The sequence below is a fragment of the Trachurus trachurus genome, assembly GCF_905171665.1.
Source record: "Trachurus trachurus genome assembly, chromosome: 10".
Classification (NCBI taxonomy): Eukaryota; Metazoa; Chordata; class Actinopteri; order Carangiformes; family Carangidae; genus Trachurus; species Trachurus trachurus.
Window position 1 is genome coordinate 12477690 of NC_139894.1, and position 22443 is coordinate 12500132.

Here is a 22443-nt window from a genome sequence, read left to right on the forward strand (position 1 = left end):
AGAGAGAGAGACCAGTGGCAGCTACAGAGTGAATGAAGAGAAGGAGCAACTTTAGTGAGTCATAGAAATAAAACTTTATTTTGTGATTGTTTCGCAGACGTTGGGTTGTTAACTACTGTACAAATAAGCACACACACACACTTCCACACAGCTCTGCAGGATGGAGCTGCCGTGTTGGATCATCATCCACAACACAGTGAGAGTGAGAGCAGAGGAGACAGAGACGGTGATAAGACTTGGTCACTGTGTTTTTATAAAGTCCTGCATGCTGTTATTGGCTGATGGCTACACACCCACTGGCCAAAGGCTGCAGCACAGAAAATCCCATACACAACAAAATGACAGATCTGCAGATTGTAATTTCTGATTTGGGAGGAATTCATTATGTATGGGTTTATAGATAGAAAACAATTTAAAATCCTACATTATACCTCAACAGTGATGGATGCAAGTCACTGGATATCCCTTGTAGTACATTTAGATCAGTCATGAAAAAACAATTGGTACAACTGTCAATTTACCTTAAACTGGGTGTCCACAAAAAGTCATTCAGGGTTCCCACATGTCCTGGAAAACCTGGAAAATGTTTGACCAATTTTCCAGTCATGGAAAACACATAGAAATTGAGAAAAAAAAAGTCAAATGTCCTGGAAAAGCTCGAGTTGTCCTGGAAAATTATTTATCACATCGTGAAATCAGCTACCAGAGCTCTATTTGACTTTTTCAGACCCCACCAAGGATTTCTTTTCCAAAGAAATGCCTAGCGAGAAAAACTAGTGACTTTGAGTTGATGAGTGTTTCCAGTATTGGACCTATTGTCTCCTCTGCTGAGTGACAGATAGATAGTGACAGAGAGCTGTTTGGGGTGTGGGTTAAAAGCAAAAACAACATGTTTTTGCGTTGTTCTATGATAAATCTTTCTTAATTTCTAAGCATGTAAGATATTATTTCATACATAAGTTAGAGCCATAGACCACACATCTTTAAATCAGACTTTTGGGGGTGAGAGAAAAGAATAAATATAGAAACAAACTGGTTAAATGTACAAAAGAAGCTACAACTGTCAAAAAGACTTCTCCAAAGCATGAATGGGATGGCGTAATTACATGTCTGTCAGACTGTATCAGCTGAAAACTATTTCAAGAAAAGAGTGGGAACCCTGTCATCGACCATGCAGACAAGAGGACACTGAGGACATAAAGAGAGCAAAAAGAACAAGCTTCAGGGGCTAACAGTGGAGATTCATCTTCTTTAGATTAATTGCCATATTTCCTGTGCCCCTGCCTTCCTTTCAGAGTATCTCCTCTTCAGAAGTCAGAGGTGGTGGAAATGGTCAAGAAACAGGTGAAGGTGATCACGCTGGCCATCGGCGACGGTGCTAACGATGTGGGAATGATCCAGACGGCCCATGTCGGAGTGGGAATTTCAGGAAACGAGGGCCTGCAGGCAGCAAACTCCTCTGACTACTCTATTGCCCAGGTGAGCTACAGTACACGCTGACACCAAGAGAGGAAACAACAAGTAATAATCAAAGTCTGTTGCGTTCACATTCTCAGTAAAAGTCAATTTTATTTGTCTCCTAGTGGAAGAAATTACTGTGGCAAAAGGGAAACTGTTGCATACAGAAGCAAATTGTGCAAATGAGCAGTCAATAAATGAATACAAGTGTTGATTCATGTTTAAATATGATGTCTTCCTTCAAAGGTGGGGAACTTAGCCAGTTATTATTTTATAGTTAACATGCACAACTTAACATTTGTTAAGTAACTGATCCCATTTGAAAGAGACTGTAAAAGTTTTGACAACGCAAAGTGTCACAGTTTGATTTATTAGCTGCTTAATAATATTCAGACAACATTAACTTGAGACTGCCCTCATGACTTATTAAACTAAAAATGTAAAACCCTTTGTGAACTATTCATGCAAGAATAAGAATACAGTATTCATATGCTGACGCTAAGCTTAAATATTCAAATGTGATTTACTTGACAAGAATATGTTTTGTTTGAAGCTGTAGATGCGAGTTTCTCTGATGCCCATTCAAGTTTCTGTCTTCTAAAAAAAATCTGATTTTACAAACTGTCAGTCCTGTCATTGTCTTCTCAAGTGTAACATGCATTAGTGATAGCTCGGCACATTGTACTGAGCAACAAAAGATCTCATGTCAAACCAGGACATTCGCTTATAGAATGAAGGAGCGACACCTGTAAAAGAGGCATCTGCTGACACCCAACTCCCAACATAACTATACAGAAACAGATCCCGGCAAAAAGCTGTTCAAATAGACGTCTATGTCCTAGTAACCAGTTTGTCTGAAACTCAGTATCGTCATATGATACCGGTGAGCAACAAAAAATCTGTGTCTCCTGTATCATGGCTCTGTTTCTACACCGCTTGCCACTCAGTCCATCATGTTTCTGTTACAGCCACAGGGTTTGAGAGTCTGGGAAACCAGTAGGTGACTGCAGCACAGTGCACTCTCTGTGCTGCAGTATGCAATTACCATTCAAGAGACTTTGGTTTGTCTTAAGTGCCCCCTTCAATCCACATGGCATGTAGAATATGTATGTCTTTCAAAGACAGGTGGCCTCTTATAATCGATTTAGTTTGTGTCCCAGCATCAAATTAAATTACACCTCCAGACTTCCAGTGGTGTTTTCCCTGTATTGGCGTAACGGTACATTAACTGTAATTTGCAGACGGCAAACTGAAATCAATCCTGAGAAGTTGTGTAACTTACTTTTTTCTGTTCCTGTGTATGATTTATATTAATGCTGTAAAGAACCAGATGGGATCCTCGCTGTTGTAGATTATTAGGGAGACAGTTTCTAAGATTTAATACTTGAAAGCTCAGAATAATCTGGTAAAGCAAAAAGAACATTGAAGAGGCTTCGGGTCGAGGCACCTCTGCTGCCCGTCTGTCATCAGCTCAGATCAGTGTTAACTGATGTTTAAGCCGACCATTCGCGGGGTCAGACTAACTGGGGGCCGCCACAGTGCTTTCATTTCACCAAGGAATACTGCACTGCCACTGAAAGACAAGCAGACATTCAAATAAACAAAAACGATATTTCTCCAAATTTAGGTCTTCTCTTTTTATCTTCTGCTCCAGTTTCAGAGATATTTTTAAAAAACCTTTTCCTCATCAGATGGCAAAATGTGGCATAGATTGTGAGCTTTGTTTTGGTTATTTACTGACAACTAAGATGAAGCACATGCTTCGGAGTGCTGCTTCAGTGTAATCACACTTATCATCCTGAAATTGCGCTAAAATTTCGAGGTTCACCACAGACAGTAAATGGTGGTATAATTATGAAGGCATTAAACTATTATTCTGAGCCTTAGGAGACAAGTACCCCCATATGAACTCCTCCATTTGCAGGAACTCAGAGCTTGGTCTTACAATCTCCGACTAGAAATCTGTGGAATGTGTTAGTGAGCGCTTTGGCCACAATGCTTCATCAGTCCGTTAACCCTCTGCTGGCTTTAATCTTGGAAGTTCCTGTAACCGCTTTAGTGTTCCAGCACTGATCTCTGATTATGAGGAACCATTAGACAGTGGACTGTACACAGACTGCGACTATTCATTCATCTTGTCTTATTACTTCCCTCCCACACAGTTCAAATACTTGAAGAATCTGCTGCTCGTCCATGGAGCCTGGAATTACAACCGTGTAGCCAAGTGTATCCTGTACTGCTTCTACAAGAATATTGTCCTCTACATCATCGAGGTAACTCTCTCTCATTAGTTCTCGAGGCTGAGCATCATGTAATGAAGCAGATCTGAATGCAGAGCTTTGAGATTTCTCTGCGTAACATGATTATGAAAAGTTTCCATGTTTGTGTTTCTCTTGACTGGCCCCTCACATTACCTGCCAGTTTGTGCAGCTCCTGGGTGAATGGTCTGAGTTTGACATGTCTGGAAAGAAAAAGCACAAACAAACACACACACACACACACACACACACACACAGTAATGAAAGGAAAACTATACCTATTTAACTTGAAATCTGCCGTAGGAAATCCTCACCAGTTATTGAAGCCCAAGGAATATTAACCCACACAGCCCATGACTAATTGTGATGTACGACCAACTCACCGGCTACACTACCTGTTTCTTTTGGTGCCCCAGGATTACGAGATGTTTTGTTTTGTTTCTCCACTGTTTAGACAGCAGATACAGACACAGTACAGTTTTAAATGAAAATGGAATTTGGTCTTTTGGGCTGCACATGAGCATTTTGCAGTTAAATTTTTAGCATGTGTTATTTACAAGAGGCAACATTTATTAATATAATGACATTAGATCTGAGTATCAGTAAGCGATATAGTTACAGACATACTGACAGTTCAGTTTCTAAACAAATCATCAAGTTATTTCACATTTTTTCCATTTGATTTAGTTGTTTTCTTGTGTTTTGTTGGATCAAAATAAGTAAAAGATACAATTACAAAGTGTTAAAAATGAACAATATTCAGTTTCTCTTAAAATCTGTCATAATCTTATGTGGAAACTGGGAACCAGCACAGCAATTTTTTGTATTGATGTGTCTGGTATGGAAAATAACAATAGTTCTTTATTAAATTAATCGGTCAAATAATTGGTTTGAGTAGTTTTTTAAGAAAACAAAGTCCAAATTCTCTGATTTCAGCTTCTTAAATGTGAATATTTCTGGTTTCTTTGTTCCTTTATGACAATAAACTGATTATCTCTTTGGTTTGTGGACAAAACAAGACATTTGAGGGCGTCATCTTGTGGTTTGGGAAACACTGATTGACATTTTTCAACATTTTTTAACATTTTATTGACCAAACAACGAATCGATTTATCGTTTAAATAATCAACAGATTAATCGATAATGAAAATAATCGTTAGTTGCAGCCCTAATATCAGGTAATGAATACTGTTTGTATCTAGCATCAAGCCCCACTCTCCCTGTTATATCAGCGGCCTGTTAGTGTGGGTGGGTTCGATGGCATGTGACAGATACCAGACCCGTTGGTGATTGCAGGTTCAGAGGTATAACCAGGAATGACCAGGCAGGTTAAGTGCTTCCTATCAGCAGCAGCTTTATCATTGAGAGTGCTCAGATGTTTTGATCTTACAGGCCAGGCACTCGTCTGACGGAAGAAGAAACTTTTAGCTTTGCATCTCCTCAAAATCTCCACATCAGAAGTCGCCACTGAGTGTTGAATGACACTTTGTCCCTCGAAACATATCAGTAAGCTTTGACGGAGATGCAGTGCTGTCTTACTTTGAAGATTTGGAGCTAATGGACATAAGAAACAGTCATACTCTGTAAGTTAAATGCCAGTATCTTACTTCGGCTCTTTGTATGTTGATTTACAAACATTCATTGTCCACTTTTATAAAAAATATTTGTTATACTTAAAGCAGAAGTAAGCGATATTTTTGTGTTAATATAAGTCTTAAATAGTTATATCTTCCGACAGCAATCACTTACATAGAGTGTTTGGACCGAAACACGGGTCTCTCAGTCACTCTGCTCTGCTCTGAGCCGAGGATAAAACTTTTCTCGTATCCTACAAGTTTTATCCAATGAGGAGAGAGAACGGCATGAAGGGCTGTGTGTGCAGCCAAGGGATGCGCCTGAATGTGGTGACGTAGGGACGAGGACCAATAGATCCATGACGAGGGCGGGGGCTGCTAACTCCATCGGCTGACAAGACGTTGTGGTGCGTTCAAGGCAGCCCGTAACTCGTGTTTTTCCGACCTGTGAAGTCGTACCAGTTCAATCTGGTACGAGTTCACGGGTCGGAAGTTACGAGTGGCCGTTATAGTGACTTTCACAGGTAAAACAGGTCGGAAAAACACGAGCGGGTTGCCTGGAACGCTACAAAGTCGTAAGCCGTGACTTGAAGCTGTAATTTACGGTTTCAAAAGCCTGCCTGGAACGCAGCATTAGCCAAAACGACCGGATCGCTTACTTCTGCTTTAATTAAAAACAAAAAAAACTAGTCAAGAAAGGACAGACATGAAGAGAACAAATAATACAGCAAGCACCCTCTACCTAACCTAACACTTGTGTTGCCTGGGGGGGGGGGACTCCAAAACCCACAGAGAGCAAATGATTTACACTCTTCCTTTATCTGCGAGGGGACAATTTGGCGGGTGCTCCCTGGCCATGCTATGCAGTGGCAGGAAAGGATCAGCCACATGTTTTTAAAATATCATCACCACATAACCTGTCATGGAAATATGAGCACTTTAAAGTTCTCTTTTGTTCATCTTCTTTCTGCGACACTTAACCTCTGATCCCCTTTTCCATCCCCATTCTGCTTTATATGCCATGGAGAATCAGTAGACTACCTTTTACATTCCTGCGCGTCTGCTTCTGGCTTATTGTGACCCCAAGTGAAAGAGGGCAGTCAGTCTCTTTCCAAGCTATAACTGCAGTTGTAGGCACCGCAGCTGTTTGATCATGCTGCCCTTTTCCAGATAAGGTAAAAAAAAAAATACCAGTCACGTATTCAAAATGAAATTCAATTTGCTGTAAATTGAATTTACTGTCGGCAAAAACATTGCATATAACATTTCATTCTGGCCTAGATGTACGGATTCTTTCATTTTCATTCCTGCTTTTAACCATTTTTTTCAGTGTTTCACTTAGAAGTCTGGAAAAGAGGTGGCGCAACTTCTAATGAACTGTTTATATGACATAAAGTCACGACTATGCAAATCTCTTTCGTCTTTTATCCACATTTTCTCTCCCCGCCTTTTACCTGTTTGCTACAATCACATCAAAACCTGCTCAGAGTTCCTCTCAGCATTGTTGCTCCGTTTCTTTCTGCTGCAGCTCCTCTTTGAAACATACCGGGGCCCTTTTCAAAGCAGATCTTTTCCTACAAGTGGAACATAACATCTATAGTTCTGTCTGCAGGGCGAGCGTCTTTATAGCACACCTTTTGTTGCTCTCTAAAAACATAAAGCCCCCACCACCACCACCCCCCATGCTACGCTCCTTCAGGGGATTCAAGGGATTCAAAAGGACATTTCTTCACTGTTTGGCTGCTTCAATATTTCAAATGCCCCTCTTTTTTTTGCAAGACCCTGACATCTAACACAGCAGCAACCCCGGGGTATGGGTAAAAAAGCTGCATTTGTTACACTAATAGGTTTACTTTTGTGCTCCCGTGTTTTTCTCCTCGACTCCCAGGCTACCTTGCATTGGGAGGAACAAGGATGTCGACAGGAATTTTAACTTTTTTGTTCGCAGCACCATTGTCCTGAACAGTTTGTGTTACAATTTGAATGCCAGGGACTGGGAATCTGTGTTAAAGCCTCTTTTCATCTGCCTCTGTTTCCACTGGGTCTTTGGTTCATTTTAAGAGACACGGAGTAGGAGGGTGAAGGATTCTGCTGCAGCTATTTCGGAGGATGTGAATGTGAGCACAATCCAGCAGGGAACAGTTGTGTGATAATTTAGGATTTCCTGTGAGTCACTCAGAGTTAATTTTTGATTCAGACACTAATGTTGTCGCTCCTATGTGAGAGCTGGAGCTGCTTCGCTTTTCCCTTTCCCCCCCCCCCAGATACTGATCACAATGATGGGGCGTTTTCACAATCCAATCAGAACAGATCGTGATGATCTCACATTGAACATGAAATTCAGTGTGATTTAGAAAGATAGCGTTTGTTTTTAGCAAAGGTGAAGCAGAAGCAGAATTCATAGTTTTGACTTAGTTACAAACAGCGTTGCTAACAAAGGAAGAGGAGTGAAAAGGATTGAGTTCAGCTTCATTCAGACTAAAAGACCCAAAAGAAGCCATAGCAACTCAATTCAAATGAACGATCCAGCTGGCCACTCTTGTTTGATTGACACATTGCAGCGTGGTAAAGAAGGGGGAGGGGGGCGGGGGGGCTGATGGACAAGTGGCATTTATGAGGCAATTACATGAAAGCTCATTCAGTGCGGCTGGGTGTAGTTAGAGAAGGTTGCCGACCGGTATCGCTCTGAATTAAAAACAAAGAGGGCCGTGCCTGGCATTGTGAGGCAGCTTGTGTTTTTTTAGCGCCACATATTTGCAGCATATCAGCTCCTTCTTCTTTACGTCGCCTCCTCTTTATCCTTTTGCCTTCTTTGTGTATGAATTCCTTTAGCAACTCTGCAGCGCTAAGCTTAAGAGTATCAGGGCTCACATTGTTGGGGGGGACAAATGTCGTACTCCCTCCACCCCACCACATCGAGACGAGGCCTGCAGAGCCCTGGAATCAATGATTTTTGATTCACTGATGAATATGCAAGAAGGCCTCTGATCGGCTAGAGCCCCCTTGCCCAATCCCCCTTTTCTCAGCTCCCGCTCTCTCCCTCCCCTCCACCATTACTGTTTTTCATGATGTGCAGTCGGGGAGAGAGGCCAGCCACACCCCTTCGCTGAGTGGCACTCAATGAGGAGAAGAAAAGGGGAAGAAAAATCCTGCCTGGTACTTCCCCTAATGAGCAAATCAATGCATCTGTCCCTCAAGAGATGGGAGAGTGAGAAAGAGAGAGAAGCTATTGGGACCCTGAAGGACCAGGCCAAAACACTCACACAGAAGCAGTTACCACATGCTATGAATAGGAGCCTTTTTTAACTTAGCACAACAATATATCAGCCCAGAGCCTCTCATTGAGCAGAGCTGTAATTAATTCAGCAGTTTGACCTACCCGCTATCCTCTCGTTACCATTGCTTAAGCCAAACTAATGGTTGAACCTGCCTCATGGCTTCGGTTCCTCTTCTTCTTATACGCATAACCCATAGCAACGGCATCTGAATGTATTTCTCGGCAAGCCAAGACCCCCAAAAAACACCTAGAAACCATTATCGCACTGCCAGCAGATGTACTGTCCACCTTCTGATTCTCATGGTCAGAGGGTTAGCCATGTGAATTTAAAAAACAGCCCCCACCCCCCCCACTACCCCTTACCCCTTCATAAAAAAGATTCAACATCATGGTAGAGTGCACCTGATGGAGTGGAGGGTGGGATCTGTGATGGGTGGGTGTGGCAGGGAGGGGAGACGAGGGGGCCACATTCATAAACACTGAACTCATCTATAGGCACCCAGCCTCTCCTCTGCGACTGAGGGAATGAAGGGAGGAGGGGTGGGGGGTGGGGGGGGTTACAGACATTTGTTTTCATGCATATGCTTGCACGATTAAATGGGAAAGGCCAGTGGCAGATTGGTGTTGGACGTGTAGACAGTGGCAGTGGCGGGTGGGGCCCTCGAACAGGCTTTGTCCCCTATCTGAGAATTTGTAGCAGTTCATGCCTTCATAATGAAGTTAAATGAAGCGAAGAAATGCTTGGTAGGCCATGGCCAAAAACACAGCACCCCTGATGTTCCCCTGACAGATTTTGGCATGAGCAAGAGCCAGTTCTGGACCACAAAGTGTCAAATGGAAACAATGTGAGACGCAAATGCTGATGCCTTGTTAGTATACCATCAATTTTCATGCAATTTTTTCTACACGATATGTCACATAAATCTACTTTACAACAATCAATAATTCAATCATGTGTCATTTTTTTTATGTATATATGTTGCTCTACTAGCATGTAAAAATAACTCTGTCAGTCCTGGCTTCTGTCCTGGTCACAGAGGCATTGTTTTGTTCAGATAAGTATGACTAATCAAGATATGGTGATAAGCCTCATCTCCACCCAGCATATGGTTTACATTACCTCTGTCTCGCTTTCCTGACATGATATATCAAAGTTTCCATTATTCAAAGTCCCACAGGCCCGACTCTGCCCCTATAACTAACCTCGTCTGTCACCCACTTGTCTTCAGGTAGACCATGAAGGGAAACAGTGGGCTTGATATATGTTTGTTGGTTAATCCTGTAATGAATCCAGGAGACAATTTGCATCGCAGAGGTGGCATCTGGGGGTCTTTCCCACCGTCACTCTTTTTTTTTTCTCCCAAGTTCTTGTATTTAGGCCCCTCAGTCTTTCCTGAGTTTGACATTTATCTAAGTTACTCTAATGGCATGCTGATCTCAGGTCAGCACCTCAAACAAACATATGAGTTTTATTTGATTTTGATGTTCACAATCATTTCACCAAGATTTGTTTCTGTTGCAGTGACTTTAAGGATAGCTATATCAGCAGGAACTGTTCTCACTGCTCATAATATAAGACTGTTAGATCCTGCAGTCTCTATCTGAGGTGTCTGTCGCCGTTTGACGGTGAAGGATGTAGTGTGACTGAGAAATGGATAGTTAGCCTGTAGACACAGTGAGGCTGTCTCAAATCAGAGAGTAGTTACCAGTACTCACCCTCTCTGTCACTAACACAAAGCATACGCACATACACATAAAGGGCAGTGAGAAAGAGTTTTCATCATCTAATTCGAGTGAAGATTAAAGTGTGAAATTCAAACTCAAAGTGGCCTTCTTCATCTACCATTTAGGTTGATTAATACTTATTTATAGAAAGTCTGATGAACATGTTATTAAGTTTTCCTTTTTTGAAGTTTTTCATTTGTTTTTGTCTCCCTCAGATCTGGTTCGCGTTCGTCAATGGCTTCTCGGGTCAGATTCTTTTCGAACGCTGGTGCATCGGCTTGTACAACGTGGTGAGTGTTAATAAAATGGTCTCTCTAAAGAGCCCACTTTCCCCTCTGTCACTCTCCTCACACAGCACTGATTTGCCACGGTGCCCCAAAACTGATCCCCTTTTTGCACAACTATGTCATCAACATCCTGAAAAATTTCTCCTTTATTTATGACCTGTTGTCAAGTCCCTATTCCCTCTGTGCCCTGAACTATGTACTGAATGTGAAAGAACAACAGCTTCACTTGCCCCAAAGAGTGTAGTTAGCGAGGGCAGCTACGTTTGAATGATAAAAAGAATAGAAAGACTGGAGCAGCAACGGAGCTGGCTGCTGATACAAGGAGTCCCACAGGGCTCTATAATGGGACCACCGCTAATGAACCCATATTTCATGTCTGTCATGAATTTAATAGAAGAGAAAAATGTGCATCTGCAAGTCTGATCTTTAATACTGTGCTCTTACGGCCGCACAGAGTTGATATGTAACTTTAAACTGTTTATTAAAATCAACTCAATTCAATAAACAAAAAACGAATGAGAGAAGTGCGAAGTGAAATTTCTCCACATTCCTGATCGGCCTCAAATGGAAATAATTTATGGGAGGGACGAACTGTTAAGTGACAAGGACATTTTCACAGCCCTGCCTCCTGCATTCGTCTCATAATAAACCACCACCTTAGAGAGTTAGTGGTGTATTGGGGGTGGAAAGAGGGTTTCAGTCTTTCAGAACGGGGGGAATTCCTGTGACTCAGTGGGAGTCTGTTGAAGGCAGTGGGCTGAATCCACCCCTTAGTGGAGATCTTCCTTAGCCGGGCTGTGAATGAGGAAGGAGCTCAGTAGAGCATGTCCTGTGGCCCACTGGTCCTACAGACTCCCACTCCAGATGGGCCTGCAAAGAACTCACACCAACTGACCCACTGAGCCCCCCAGCCACACAATACCCACGCCGCTCTCTCAGCAGCTGCTATACCAAACAACATTACAGCACCACTTAGAAATTACACTTTAGCCAGGCTTAAATACCTGCTTGTTAGTCAAGAGTATCGCAGATGTTCACTGGAGATGGGTTTTGCATATGAACGGACATGAAGCATGACAAATCAAAATAAGAAACCCTGAAGGGTTTTAAGGTCAGTGGTCTTCATTGATGTAAAAAAAAAAAACAAGCAAGTGTAGAACAGAATGAAATAGGTTCTGCTATAAATTTGAATAGATGGAAATTGTAACAATAGGGACCAGAAGCTTGAAATAATTAGACATTAGATTCAACTATTATTTTGCATATAGAGTGGTGATGTTTGACCATTAAACTTTGGTATTTTGGCTTCTAAAAGATAGTCATTTGAATGTTGTTACTTAGTAAGATAGGAACTTTACAAGAAAGTATTGTTAGCATTGTTTTAGTTGATTGGAAATGAAAATATTTGAATCCAATCATCTTAATTCACTCCATATTTTTCACGGATGTGTCTCTGTTTCTCTCTGATGTAGATCTTCACTGCTCTGCCTCCTCTCACTCTGGGAATATTTGAGCGCTCCTGCAGGAAAGAAAACATGCTGAAATACCCAGAACTCTACAAAACCTCCCAGAATGCCATGGGTTTTAATACTAAGGTAACACCAGTCTCTATTACATGTTGTATGTGAATGTTTACTGTTTAATTTGCACACAATTAGATTCCAATACTGTGAAACGGCTGACTCTTTGACCATTTTTCAGTGTGTGTTTAGGTCTTTGCAGCAACAATAACATACGTTCTTGATAGTGGGCTCTCAAGTTTCTTATATGCAGTGTAATATCTCAGGCAAATGTCTCTTGTGTTGTAGGGAGCTAGTAATTGAGTGAGTACTATATTTATATTTGACCGTTTTCCAAAACTATTTTTGTAGCAGGTCTGTAGCCATGGCCTAATTAGATGTTTATATACTATACCTCTAGAGGTTGATTTCATGATCAACTTCTAAAAGGGAAATTTCATTACCAGCCATTTTGGTAATTTCATACAGCTTAATTACCAAAATTTGGTAATTTCCTATCATAGAATTGAGAAATGATTTTGTCCTCCAGAAGACAAATAAAAATGTAAAATCTTACAGCTATTACAACCAATTAACATCACATTGATGACATCAGATGTTCCTGTCATGTTGCTGTGATCGGCCAATGCCTCTAGCGTCACAGTGACCTCACAGCTGTACTCAGGAAGTCAGCAGGTCTCCAGTTGCAGCCTGGCTTGGCCTGGTTTGACCTATTCCGTCTGGTGTTGGGGGGCTGTCCGTTAGCTTTCCCCCCACTAATAATAAAGATGTCTCCTTGTTTCTCTATGCTGAGCCAGAGACTCCTGGACCCTCCTCATAGGCGTGGTGACCTGGTTAGCACGGCATGGAGGTGGATTAAAGACAGATTGGCCATGACGGTCAGGGGCAGAGAAGGTCAGATGAGTTGGGGGGATGCAGCAGAGAAAATTGGATGGAGAGGATGCAATAGAGAGCGTGTGCTCTCATTGTTTGACAGCGTTTGTTGCAGGAAATTATGCAATTTGTTTAAGTGGGAGAGTTGTTTGTTCTAAGAGCAGGGCTGTCAGATCCAGTTGAACCCACACGGCACCAGACTGCCAGAATGTTTCTTGCGTGACTGAACCGGGAAAAGTCGCCTCTTTTAAAAGTGACAGAAGTCAGTTTTCAGATTAGTGTAAAAATGTTGAGTGTTTATAAAGTTCTGATTATTTGACAGACTGATATTGGCCGCGTTTCCCAGATTTGTTAAGAAGCTCTTAGCGCTAAGATCTTCTTTGGAGCGCTCTTAAGAGCGCTGTGAAAGAAGAACGTGTTTCCCAGAGTCGCTCTTAGCCTAAGAAGATCTTTCACTAAGAAGGAAATGTAAGATCGAGCGGACCCACTCTTACGAGTCTTCTTAGCGACCAACGCTCACGTTTTCAAGGCAAATCAATATCACACTAAGCAAGATATTAAACAGTGCACATCGTATGTTTAAAACATTAAATTATGTGCCGAAATAAAAAATAAAGAGATAAAAAAATAAAATAAGAACAATAATAAACTAAATATGAGGAATAACATGTGCTCTGCACATCAGGCACACAAATAAAATTAATCATCATCATTCATCATAACTTTTTACGCACACATCCACGTCCCATTATCGGCATGAACATCAAAAACAACCGTTCTTAAATCAACCCCTAGTGTCGCTGTTTCATCGTGTTTTTACACAGTGGGCAGCTTCTTGGTGTGGTGGGGGCATCGCAAGCAAGGGTCAGTGTCACGGAGTGTGGCAGCCGTGACACTGATCCTCCTGTGCCATGTTATACTGGCACCAAAAAGACTGTCACGCATTAACACTCCACTGCCTAAATATATATGTAGCCTATATACATATGTAGCCTTGCATTGATCATTTAATGATGATGAGAAAAGAAAAACGTGTTGATCACCAAAATAATATTTTAGTGGGTGGATTCGAACCCAGACCACGGCAATGCTTTCTTTTCCAGAGTTGTCTGGCTGTAAACCAGCCAGCCCCTGCGCAAGTTTTTATTTTTTATTTTCACACACATCAATCACATGGTCACGCAGCCGTCTCGGCCGCATCTTTACGCGGCTGTGCCGTGTCATCTATGGCCAGTCCGTCACTGCCCGTGACCAACGCAGCAACAACAGCGGAGAAGTTTCTAATCAGGCCCGCGGACACCGGGACCTGTGTTAACCCCATGTTTGGAAATCCCGTCTTCGGTTTATTCATCGCCCGTCGGTGCAGCTGCGCTGGTCACTGTGTGTGATCTATGTGTGTATTAGGTGGCGTGTGATATAATAATCGATTTGCCTGGCATCGATTGATTCAGTTTCAGTACTGTGGTGGTGGACAGCTCCCGTTAAGAGCTTCTTAAGAAGCTTCTTTGGCGTGATCTTAAGAAGGCAGTTAAGAACGCATCTGGGAAACACCCGTATCTTAGCGCTCCTTCTTAGCCGAACCCTTCTTAAGAGCCTTCTTAAGTCCTTAAGAAAGATCGAATCTGGGAAACGCGGCCATTATGTGTCAGTTATTTGAATAACCAATTGATAACTTTTGTCATTGCCAGTCCTCAACATTTTGTGGTTCCAGCTTCTCAAATATAAGGATTTGATGCTTTTCTTTATCATATGTGATAGTAAAATAAATTTCAATGGCTTTTTTTGACTGTTTGGAATCAAACAAGTAGTTTGAACACATCACCTGGGCTGTGGGAAATAATGGCAGGCATTTTGACCGTTTTTGACGCTTTATAGAAGTAGAAATCACTTTATAGAGAAAGCAACTTGGCAGATTAATCAGTAATAAAATATAATCACGGCCTTACTAATATCCCACCTGTTCTATTAACTGTAAAAAGAATTTATATGAGAAAATCCCTTGCAGAGCTAAGAATAAAAAAACTGGAAACTGAAACCACAGTTGATTAATAAGTTCGAGGCCGTGTGTAAATCCATGAAAAAAAAAATGAAGGAAATGAAGATAAAGAAAAACAGACGTCCTAAACACAACATTAGTGCTTTTTCTTGTCTCTGGATAAATGTAATTCTCATAAGCATTGACAGTATCAGACATTGTCTTTATCCCTTTAATTGAATAATCGATTAGAGACATTTATATTCGCAAATGCTGATTTAATCGTTCCAGAATTGTTGCCAGAGTTCAGTTGTTCCCTTCATTAGTTTTTTTTTTTCATTAACATTTTCATGCCAAAAAAGGTTCACGAAAGTATGTTTCTGATAGTCACAAGCAAATGAACCTCGATTTTTGTTTGACCACATTTTCCAAGACCCATAAATGATGACTCGGCCAGGTCAGCAGGTTGTTTTTGCTGGCTTGTCCACTCTTTTCCCGAGATATTTTCCTTGCAGCTGGCCCGAGGCGAGGCGAGAAAATCCAGCAGGAATTTGGCCCCTCGAAGCCTGTCTTTCTGCACGCCTGGCTCTTTTGTACACAACAGATACTGTCTTTGTGAATTAAAGCTGTTTGTGTTGAGGTGAGAGAAGGGAGTGACCGAGGGGTGTTAGAAACTCGAGGCGTGGCTTCGACTGTGTCGCTGGTTCGCTTTTAATTACGTATTCCTGACACTTAAGTCACTCCAATAAACCACCCTCCCCTTCATGTGGTAGCAGCAATTACAGCTGTTTACCAGCAATCACCTCTTAAACTCTTATTTCTTTCTCCCTCTTTCTGTTCTTACCTCACCCGTTCCAAAAAAACAGGAGCGGGTGGGAAGTCCTGGAAATATTTGGCTCAATATTAATTACTGGCTTTCATGCATGCTTTTTCCCCCCTTTTGGGGGGCAATTAGGAGCTCCACAAAGGGCTGAATCTTTACAGGACAGACTAAGCATTCATTCGAAGGGGATCCCTAGCAACTTGCCAGGATACAAGGGGGAAGAAAGAGTAGGGTAGCTTGAGGGGTGAAAGGGAGGATCCCACTGTGACAAATGATTATGAACATTTATTGATTTCATTAGCATTCATTATTGCGGAGGGGAAGTGGGGCTAGTTTGCACCCCCGTGTTGTTTGGGATGGAATAGTTGAGGAGGTGGCTGATCCCAGAACTGAGCCTGTCAGTGGGAGGCTAATTGGGATAAACATGCGACTGTAACATCAGTGATAATTTAGCACACATTTGAGTGAGAAGGGGCTTTCGGCCACCCCTCACTCAGTGTATTGGGTTTTGTGTACACAGTGGGGAGGGTGAGGTAATCCTGGGTGGGGGGAGGCTGCTATGGGACTTTGTTTGGTTGATAGAAAAGGTGAGGAGGTCGCGCCACTGAGGCCAAGGTGTATTGTGAAGGGTCGTAGTCTAGAACGAGACTTTGTCTTTGACTGTACTCTGTCCTCCGCTGCTCTGCGCTCCTTTCCCTCCTTTTTTTTTCACGTCCCTTTCGGGCAGAATACAACGTTACAATATAAAGCCACACTAGTATTTATTCTAATACGGCTCAAACTTGACTAAACCCCAAAGCGTTTTCACTCTTCAGCGTCCAGTTTGTCTCGAATAAGTCATGTTTTATGTTTTACTGACAGATTTGCTGAAGTTGTTGAAAGGAGTGTTTTTAAGAAAACAAGCCTCTGACTGGTCGTCTGCCAAGATTCAATGATTAAAAAGAGGCCAGAGATTAAAATGTGATATTTTTTTCTGTTTTTATTTTTCCCTCCGTCAGCCCGTTTACTTCTCTGGGTTTGACAAATTTTCAGCTCGCAGAATTAACACCAACGTCTGGGTCAGCACAGAGGAAAAGGGGGCACAAATGTGGAGCAGCTTTTTGGCAGAATAGATTTCACGGCTGTTTCATGCTACATCCCCCATTAGTGTTTTGTTTGGCTCTGCCGTTGCATAATGTAAATTTGAAACAAGGTGGTTTTGGAGTGGGAGTATTGATTTAAAGGACTCATCCAAAGTCTGCATGCTTGCATACACAGACACACACACAGACTGCGGTCCACACTACAATTTTCCAGGCCCTTAATAATTACCATGAAAACAGTTTAATCTCTGTCAGACCTGTCAGTCTCTGTGTGTGTGTTTCTAGACTGATTTCTGCTTGTTTAAACCCTCCTGTCATTTATTTCTACACCAGTTAAAATTCTTACATGAAAGGGCCGAAGCCTAATGAAATGTAATGAGAGGAAACCCTCACACTGGCAGCACATATTTTAATACTGTATAATGTTCTTAAAGTGAGGACGTGTAGCTTGCAGCCGATGTTTTTTTTATCTGTTAAATGTGGTGTTATCTTAAAAAGAAAAGAAAAAAAAGTTAAAACCTGCAGGCTGACATTGTCCACTTGCTTTTCACTGCTCGTACACACACTCAGCAGCTTCTCTCTCCCCCCATAACACACACAGAGGATATACAACGTGTCTGTCAGCGGGGTGGCCATTCAGTGAGGAGGCCCCGACAAAACCGCCACTTAGCCCAGCACTGGGCTGGCACAAAGGGCCCAGGTCAGGGGTCAGTAGGAAGGCTGGAGCTCCCCACACCCTTTTCTCATGCTTTTTCTTTTTTTTTCTCCTCTCCATCTCTCCCTCTCTCTTTTTCCTCTTGGAATCTTCCTCCCTCCCACCTCCTCCTCCTCCTCCTCCTCCTCATGTCTCCTTTCCCCCCCCTCCATCCCTCTCCCCTCCTTTTTTTTTGCAGGTCTTTTGGGCCCATTGTCTGAACGGCCTCTTCCACTCCGTCATCCTCTTCTGGTTCCCTCTTAAAGCTTTCCAGCATGGTAAGTAGCTCCCAGAGACCACGCCGCGGCTCTCGGTGGACTCAGTGGATGAAGAGGGAGGACAGTCAAACACACATACTTTGTCTTAATTAGTTCTCTCTTCAACCGTCCAGTCATGAATTGCAAACATGTGTGGCGCTCCAGCGAGAGCGATACGCACTAACTAGCGTGTTTGCACCAGTCCACAGTGAACCGCTGAGAAGCTTTTAAATGCAGTTCTTCTTTGCACTTAACTTGATTTTTCATAAACACATCGCTCAGATAACAAAAACCTTCCAGGATATTAACTAGTTTACATGGTGAAGATTGTATCCTAATGAACAAATATCAGCATCTTAGTGTGCACAAGGTATTTAAAATCAAATACACAATAACTTTATTTTTCCATATAAGGTCAATTTTGCATGTTGTGCACATTAAGATGCAGGGTTTCAGTGTGTGTGAGAAGAGAGAATAGGGATCTTTGAGCCTGTAAGTCTTGGCCGGCCAGAGCTGAGGACCACACAAGCTTGGGCCTGCTCTCCAAACAAAGGCGCCAAGCCCCTTCACTCTGACTGACAGGCTGTCAGTGAGGCCTCAGTGCACACAAGACATGTGACCAGCCGGAAGTAAAGGGGAAAGGAGCCTCTCTTTCTTTCTTTCTTTACTGGCGGTCGCACACTGCGGATATTTTAGTTTGAAACCCTGCCCAAACCCACGTGGGCCGTATGGAGCAATATGTGTGTGTAATTTGCACGTAATTTCTATTTTATTAATTTAGGAAGTTCCTCTAACCTCTGTTGTAGGTAAAGTGTTCTCCAGGGGTTGGATTATGGTTTAATGGTAGAATAAATAACCATTTTGTCAGAGAAACAATCGTGCTCTGTTAGAATAGTGAATTAGCCAGAACTTTTTCATTTCTGACCATGATTAATGCACACCAATTAAACTTTCTCTCTCACGGATAAATTCTCATAGAAACACACTTTTCTTGTTGTTTTGTGAAAAACAAAATTAACATTCCAGTCTCAAAGGCCGGTAATGGAAGCAGCATTGGACCGCGGCTTTCGCTCTATGGTCCCATGTCCACTCTTATATCCAAGCCTCAGGGTTTTACACCAAAGTTCACTCTCTGATATACTTTAAGTAATTTCCTATGTGCTGTCCAGTTGTTTACTCTCTGGATCACCTAATGGAAGTCTGTGTGAAACCCAAGAGCTGAGAAGAGACAGCTTTCGCCTTAAAAGCTCCTGTTGTTGATTCCCTCCACAGATACTGTTTTTGGCAACGGAAGAACTCCAGACTATCTCCTCTTAGGCAACATGGTTTACACAGTAAGTGCACCAATCTTCTTGACAGACAGTATTTCTGCTGTGTTAAACAGTTCAGGTGTCTGAGCCAAGCGTTATCGAATTTCTGTGTATAAACATCAGTTATACTTCCTTTCCTTTTACCTTTCATTTCGCCTGCTGATATTTCCCTATTTTAAAATGTATGTAAAAGAAAAATATGACCTTAAGGAAAATTCAGTTCTATGTGATCCACTTCCCATGAACAGTTTTTAGTGTCGAAGGGGGACAGTCCTGGTTTAACGTCAGTGTGATTTGTGTCTTTACAGTTTGTGGTCATCACAGTTTGTCTTAAAGCCGGCCTCGAGACTTCATCCTGGACGATGGTAAGTTGATGGCTCTCTCCATTCTCACTAAGGCCTTTGTTATCTTTTTCCAGTTCCTCCATTTTATGTGACCACTGACACTTATGACAGATTTTTTTACATCTTCTTCTTATCTCCAAGTCTCTTTATGGTTCGTTCCACTGGGCTTGTAACTGAAAACCCAGTGAAATTTAATTTACGGCAACTCCTTCAAGGAATAAGAAGTCACCTAAAGTAAAGTTTTAAGCCCAAATTATAAAAGTCGTAACAAAAAAAGTAAGAAAATGCTGCTGTAAATACAATTTCAGCAGGTAGATTGTAGTCAAGCTTAAATATACAGTGAACGAACAACTTTAAGAATGAAAAGACTCTACGTTTCCTTACTGTCGTCTGATTTCTAACCAACAGTTCAGTCACATCGCCATCTGGGGAAGCATCGGCCTCTGGGTGGTGTTTTTCATTATCTACTCCTCCCTGTGGCCCCTCATCCCTCTGGCTCCTGACATGTCAGGCGAGGTAAACACATGCACGATAGCATATTCTTATACACATGCTTTTACACACACACACACAGCAGGCGGCATCTCTCACAGCAACAACTCCTTCTTCTTCTAGTGCTGAAAAAACTGCAGATATAATTGTTTGTCACGGACAGACCTGCAGTGTCTCTTATTTATTTTCTACAGAGATGCTGTGGGAAAATTCAGAGTTCAACCTGACACCAGTCTCTGTAAGGAGAGCCAGCGGAGTGTAAACTGTCAGACCTCTGGCTTGTGTTGCATAATGACTTAATTGGGCCAATTAGCCCAATGTTTGTGTTACATTGCCCTCCCTCGGCTCTGAGTATCCACAGGTGACATGGAAACAGTGAAGCAGTCAGGAAGCTAAACAAAGCGAATAAATCTTGTGTACACACTGATGCACCAGAATTAGAAACGGACTTATTTGTGTAAACACGCCCTTTAAAGTTCATACGATGTGAAAGAAAATGAAAAGCAAGGCTCAAGATTGGACTGTCTTTCTCTTTTTGGGTTGCTATTTACACATGAATGCGACTGCTGTTCCTAGGAATCACCGCAGGTGGTCAATGGGAGCCTCTTACAGGTGATACCTCCCAGTGCATTCTGGGAATAAAAATGAGGCAGCTTTTCATTAGAAAACAAGAACACAGCAGGAGGCTACTTAAAGAGACCATACAGCCAGCAGGAGAAGAGAAAAGAGCTTCTACACACAGTTAGTACTGTCACTGTGTGTGTGTGTGTGTGTGTGTGTGTGTGTGTGTGTGTGTGTGTGTGTGTGTGTGTGTGTGTGTGTGTGTGTGTGTGTGTGTGTGTGTGTGTATTGCAAACACATCATTTGACAGTGTACCATTTGTCCCCCCTGAAAAAAAGAGCGAGACGCATAAAGATTACCTCAAAGTTGTCTCACAAGTTCCAAGTTATGTTTGATTGATGGAGGATCTGGGATCTCAGATACCGAAACACAACTGTACACCATTTGTTTGCGTCCTGTTTCAAATTACGCTTCTGGCATTTGGGGACCTGGTAAACATGTAAATTATAACACAGCTCATTACCAAGCTTTTCGATTGTTTGCGGTTCTTAAGTCTACACCAGCTTTGGCCATCGCTGATGATATTGGATGGGAAACACCAAACGACATAATTGTGATATGATTCCACTTTGGAGCCGACCCAGTGATTACGCCTGAACAGAGCGGCTCGCTACAAAGATCTTTTAACTGGGACTTTTCACAGGGGGGAAACCCACAAAAAAACAACCGTTCCTTATGTGAAAGGAAAGATGGTTTGTTGATGTTTGGCACCAACCTAAATTAAGAACACATTGTCTCATGATAAACAACTACAGAACAATGTAGGGCTGCATGCAACGCAGGATTTCACAGAATATCAAAGATAGCGTTATGTGCCCACCCCGAGGAGAAGAGACGCTGTTTGTTGTGATTTAGGTGGGTTTGATCATCCATTACGTGTTTTATTGCTTATTATATGATGATTTAAAGTTAAGGTTTTGGAAGTTATGTTCTTTTCTGACTAATATATCACAACCGCAACAGCGTTTTTGGCTTCTTCATGCGGCCTGGAAGCTCGTATGGGCACGGCACAGAAGTAACATAACCAACTAACTATGCAAGCGCAGAAATCCTGACTGTTTTTCCCCCTCGCTCACTCGATCAAACACACACACACACACACACACACACACACACACAGGCGATGGGTATATTAGCTTCATTCTATCCTTTGTCTGTAAAGCCTGCTGCTTTCATCCACGCCCTGCAGCACTTGACTGAAGACAGTAATGGTGTCCTGTGGGTAGCTGGTAACCCTATGCCCCTGCCCCGACTCAGGGATGCCAGTACATCATCAAACAGGGACAGGGATCTCTGTGAAACCTGAGAGCGCATCAGAGACACAATCTCCACTTCCAAGACCTTGTAGCCTCTGAAGAGCGGGGTTATTGTCAACCCCGCTGCTGCTGCTGCTGCTGCTGCTGCTGCTGCTGCTGCTGCTGCTGCTGCTGCTGCTGCTGCTGCTGCTGCTGCTGCTGCTGCTGCTGCTGCTGCTGCTGCCGCCCCACATGCTTCACTGCAGCCGTCTCCATGTTTACTTAAATCTTCAGATACTTTTTTTGTGCTGTGTCTACCCCTCCATTTATTTTTTCTTTTACTCCTTCTCTTTTTACTTGTTGCATCAGCTTTTTTTCCCTCTTTGTTCTCTTTTTGTTCACCCCCCCCCCCCCCCCCCCCCCTCGGCCCCCCAACCAACACTCTCCCCCCACCCCCCTCTTGCCCCCTCACTCTGCCAGTAGAAAAAGTGCCCGAGGGCCAACAACATAACAGACACCAGAACTCTCTTCTCCTCCTGTTTCTGCTCTCACTCATTACGCAGCCTTTAACAAGAGACGTCAAGCAGAGCTCGGCTTCACGTGAACACATTCATCACTGTCAGGCAAAATGTTCTTTG

The 22443-nt window shown here is 42.5% G+C and overlaps 1 protein-coding gene across 5 annotated transcripts in view; it reads left to right on the forward strand.

The window, feature by feature from the left end:
- atp8a1 (ATPase phospholipid transporting 8A1) overlaps positions 1-22443 on the forward strand; it is a 114124-nt gene that overhangs the window by 76455 nt on the left and 15226 nt on the right. For all 5 annotated transcript variants that reach the window (XM_083980857.1, XM_083980859.1, XM_083980858.1 and 2 more), the window contains 8 exons: positions 1296-1479; positions 3621-3731; positions 10508-10582; positions 12052-12174; positions 17746-17824; positions 19076-19137; positions 19422-19478; positions 19866-19973. In XM_083980857.1, coding sequence (XP_083836983.1) covers positions 1296-1479; positions 3621-3731; positions 10508-10582; positions 12052-12174; positions 17746-17824; positions 19076-19137; positions 19422-19478; positions 19866-19973 — 799 coding nt within the window. The remainder of the gene's footprint in view (positions 1-1295; positions 1480-3620; positions 3732-10507; positions 10583-12051; positions 12175-17745; positions 17825-19075; positions 19138-19421; positions 19479-19865; positions 19974-22443) is intronic.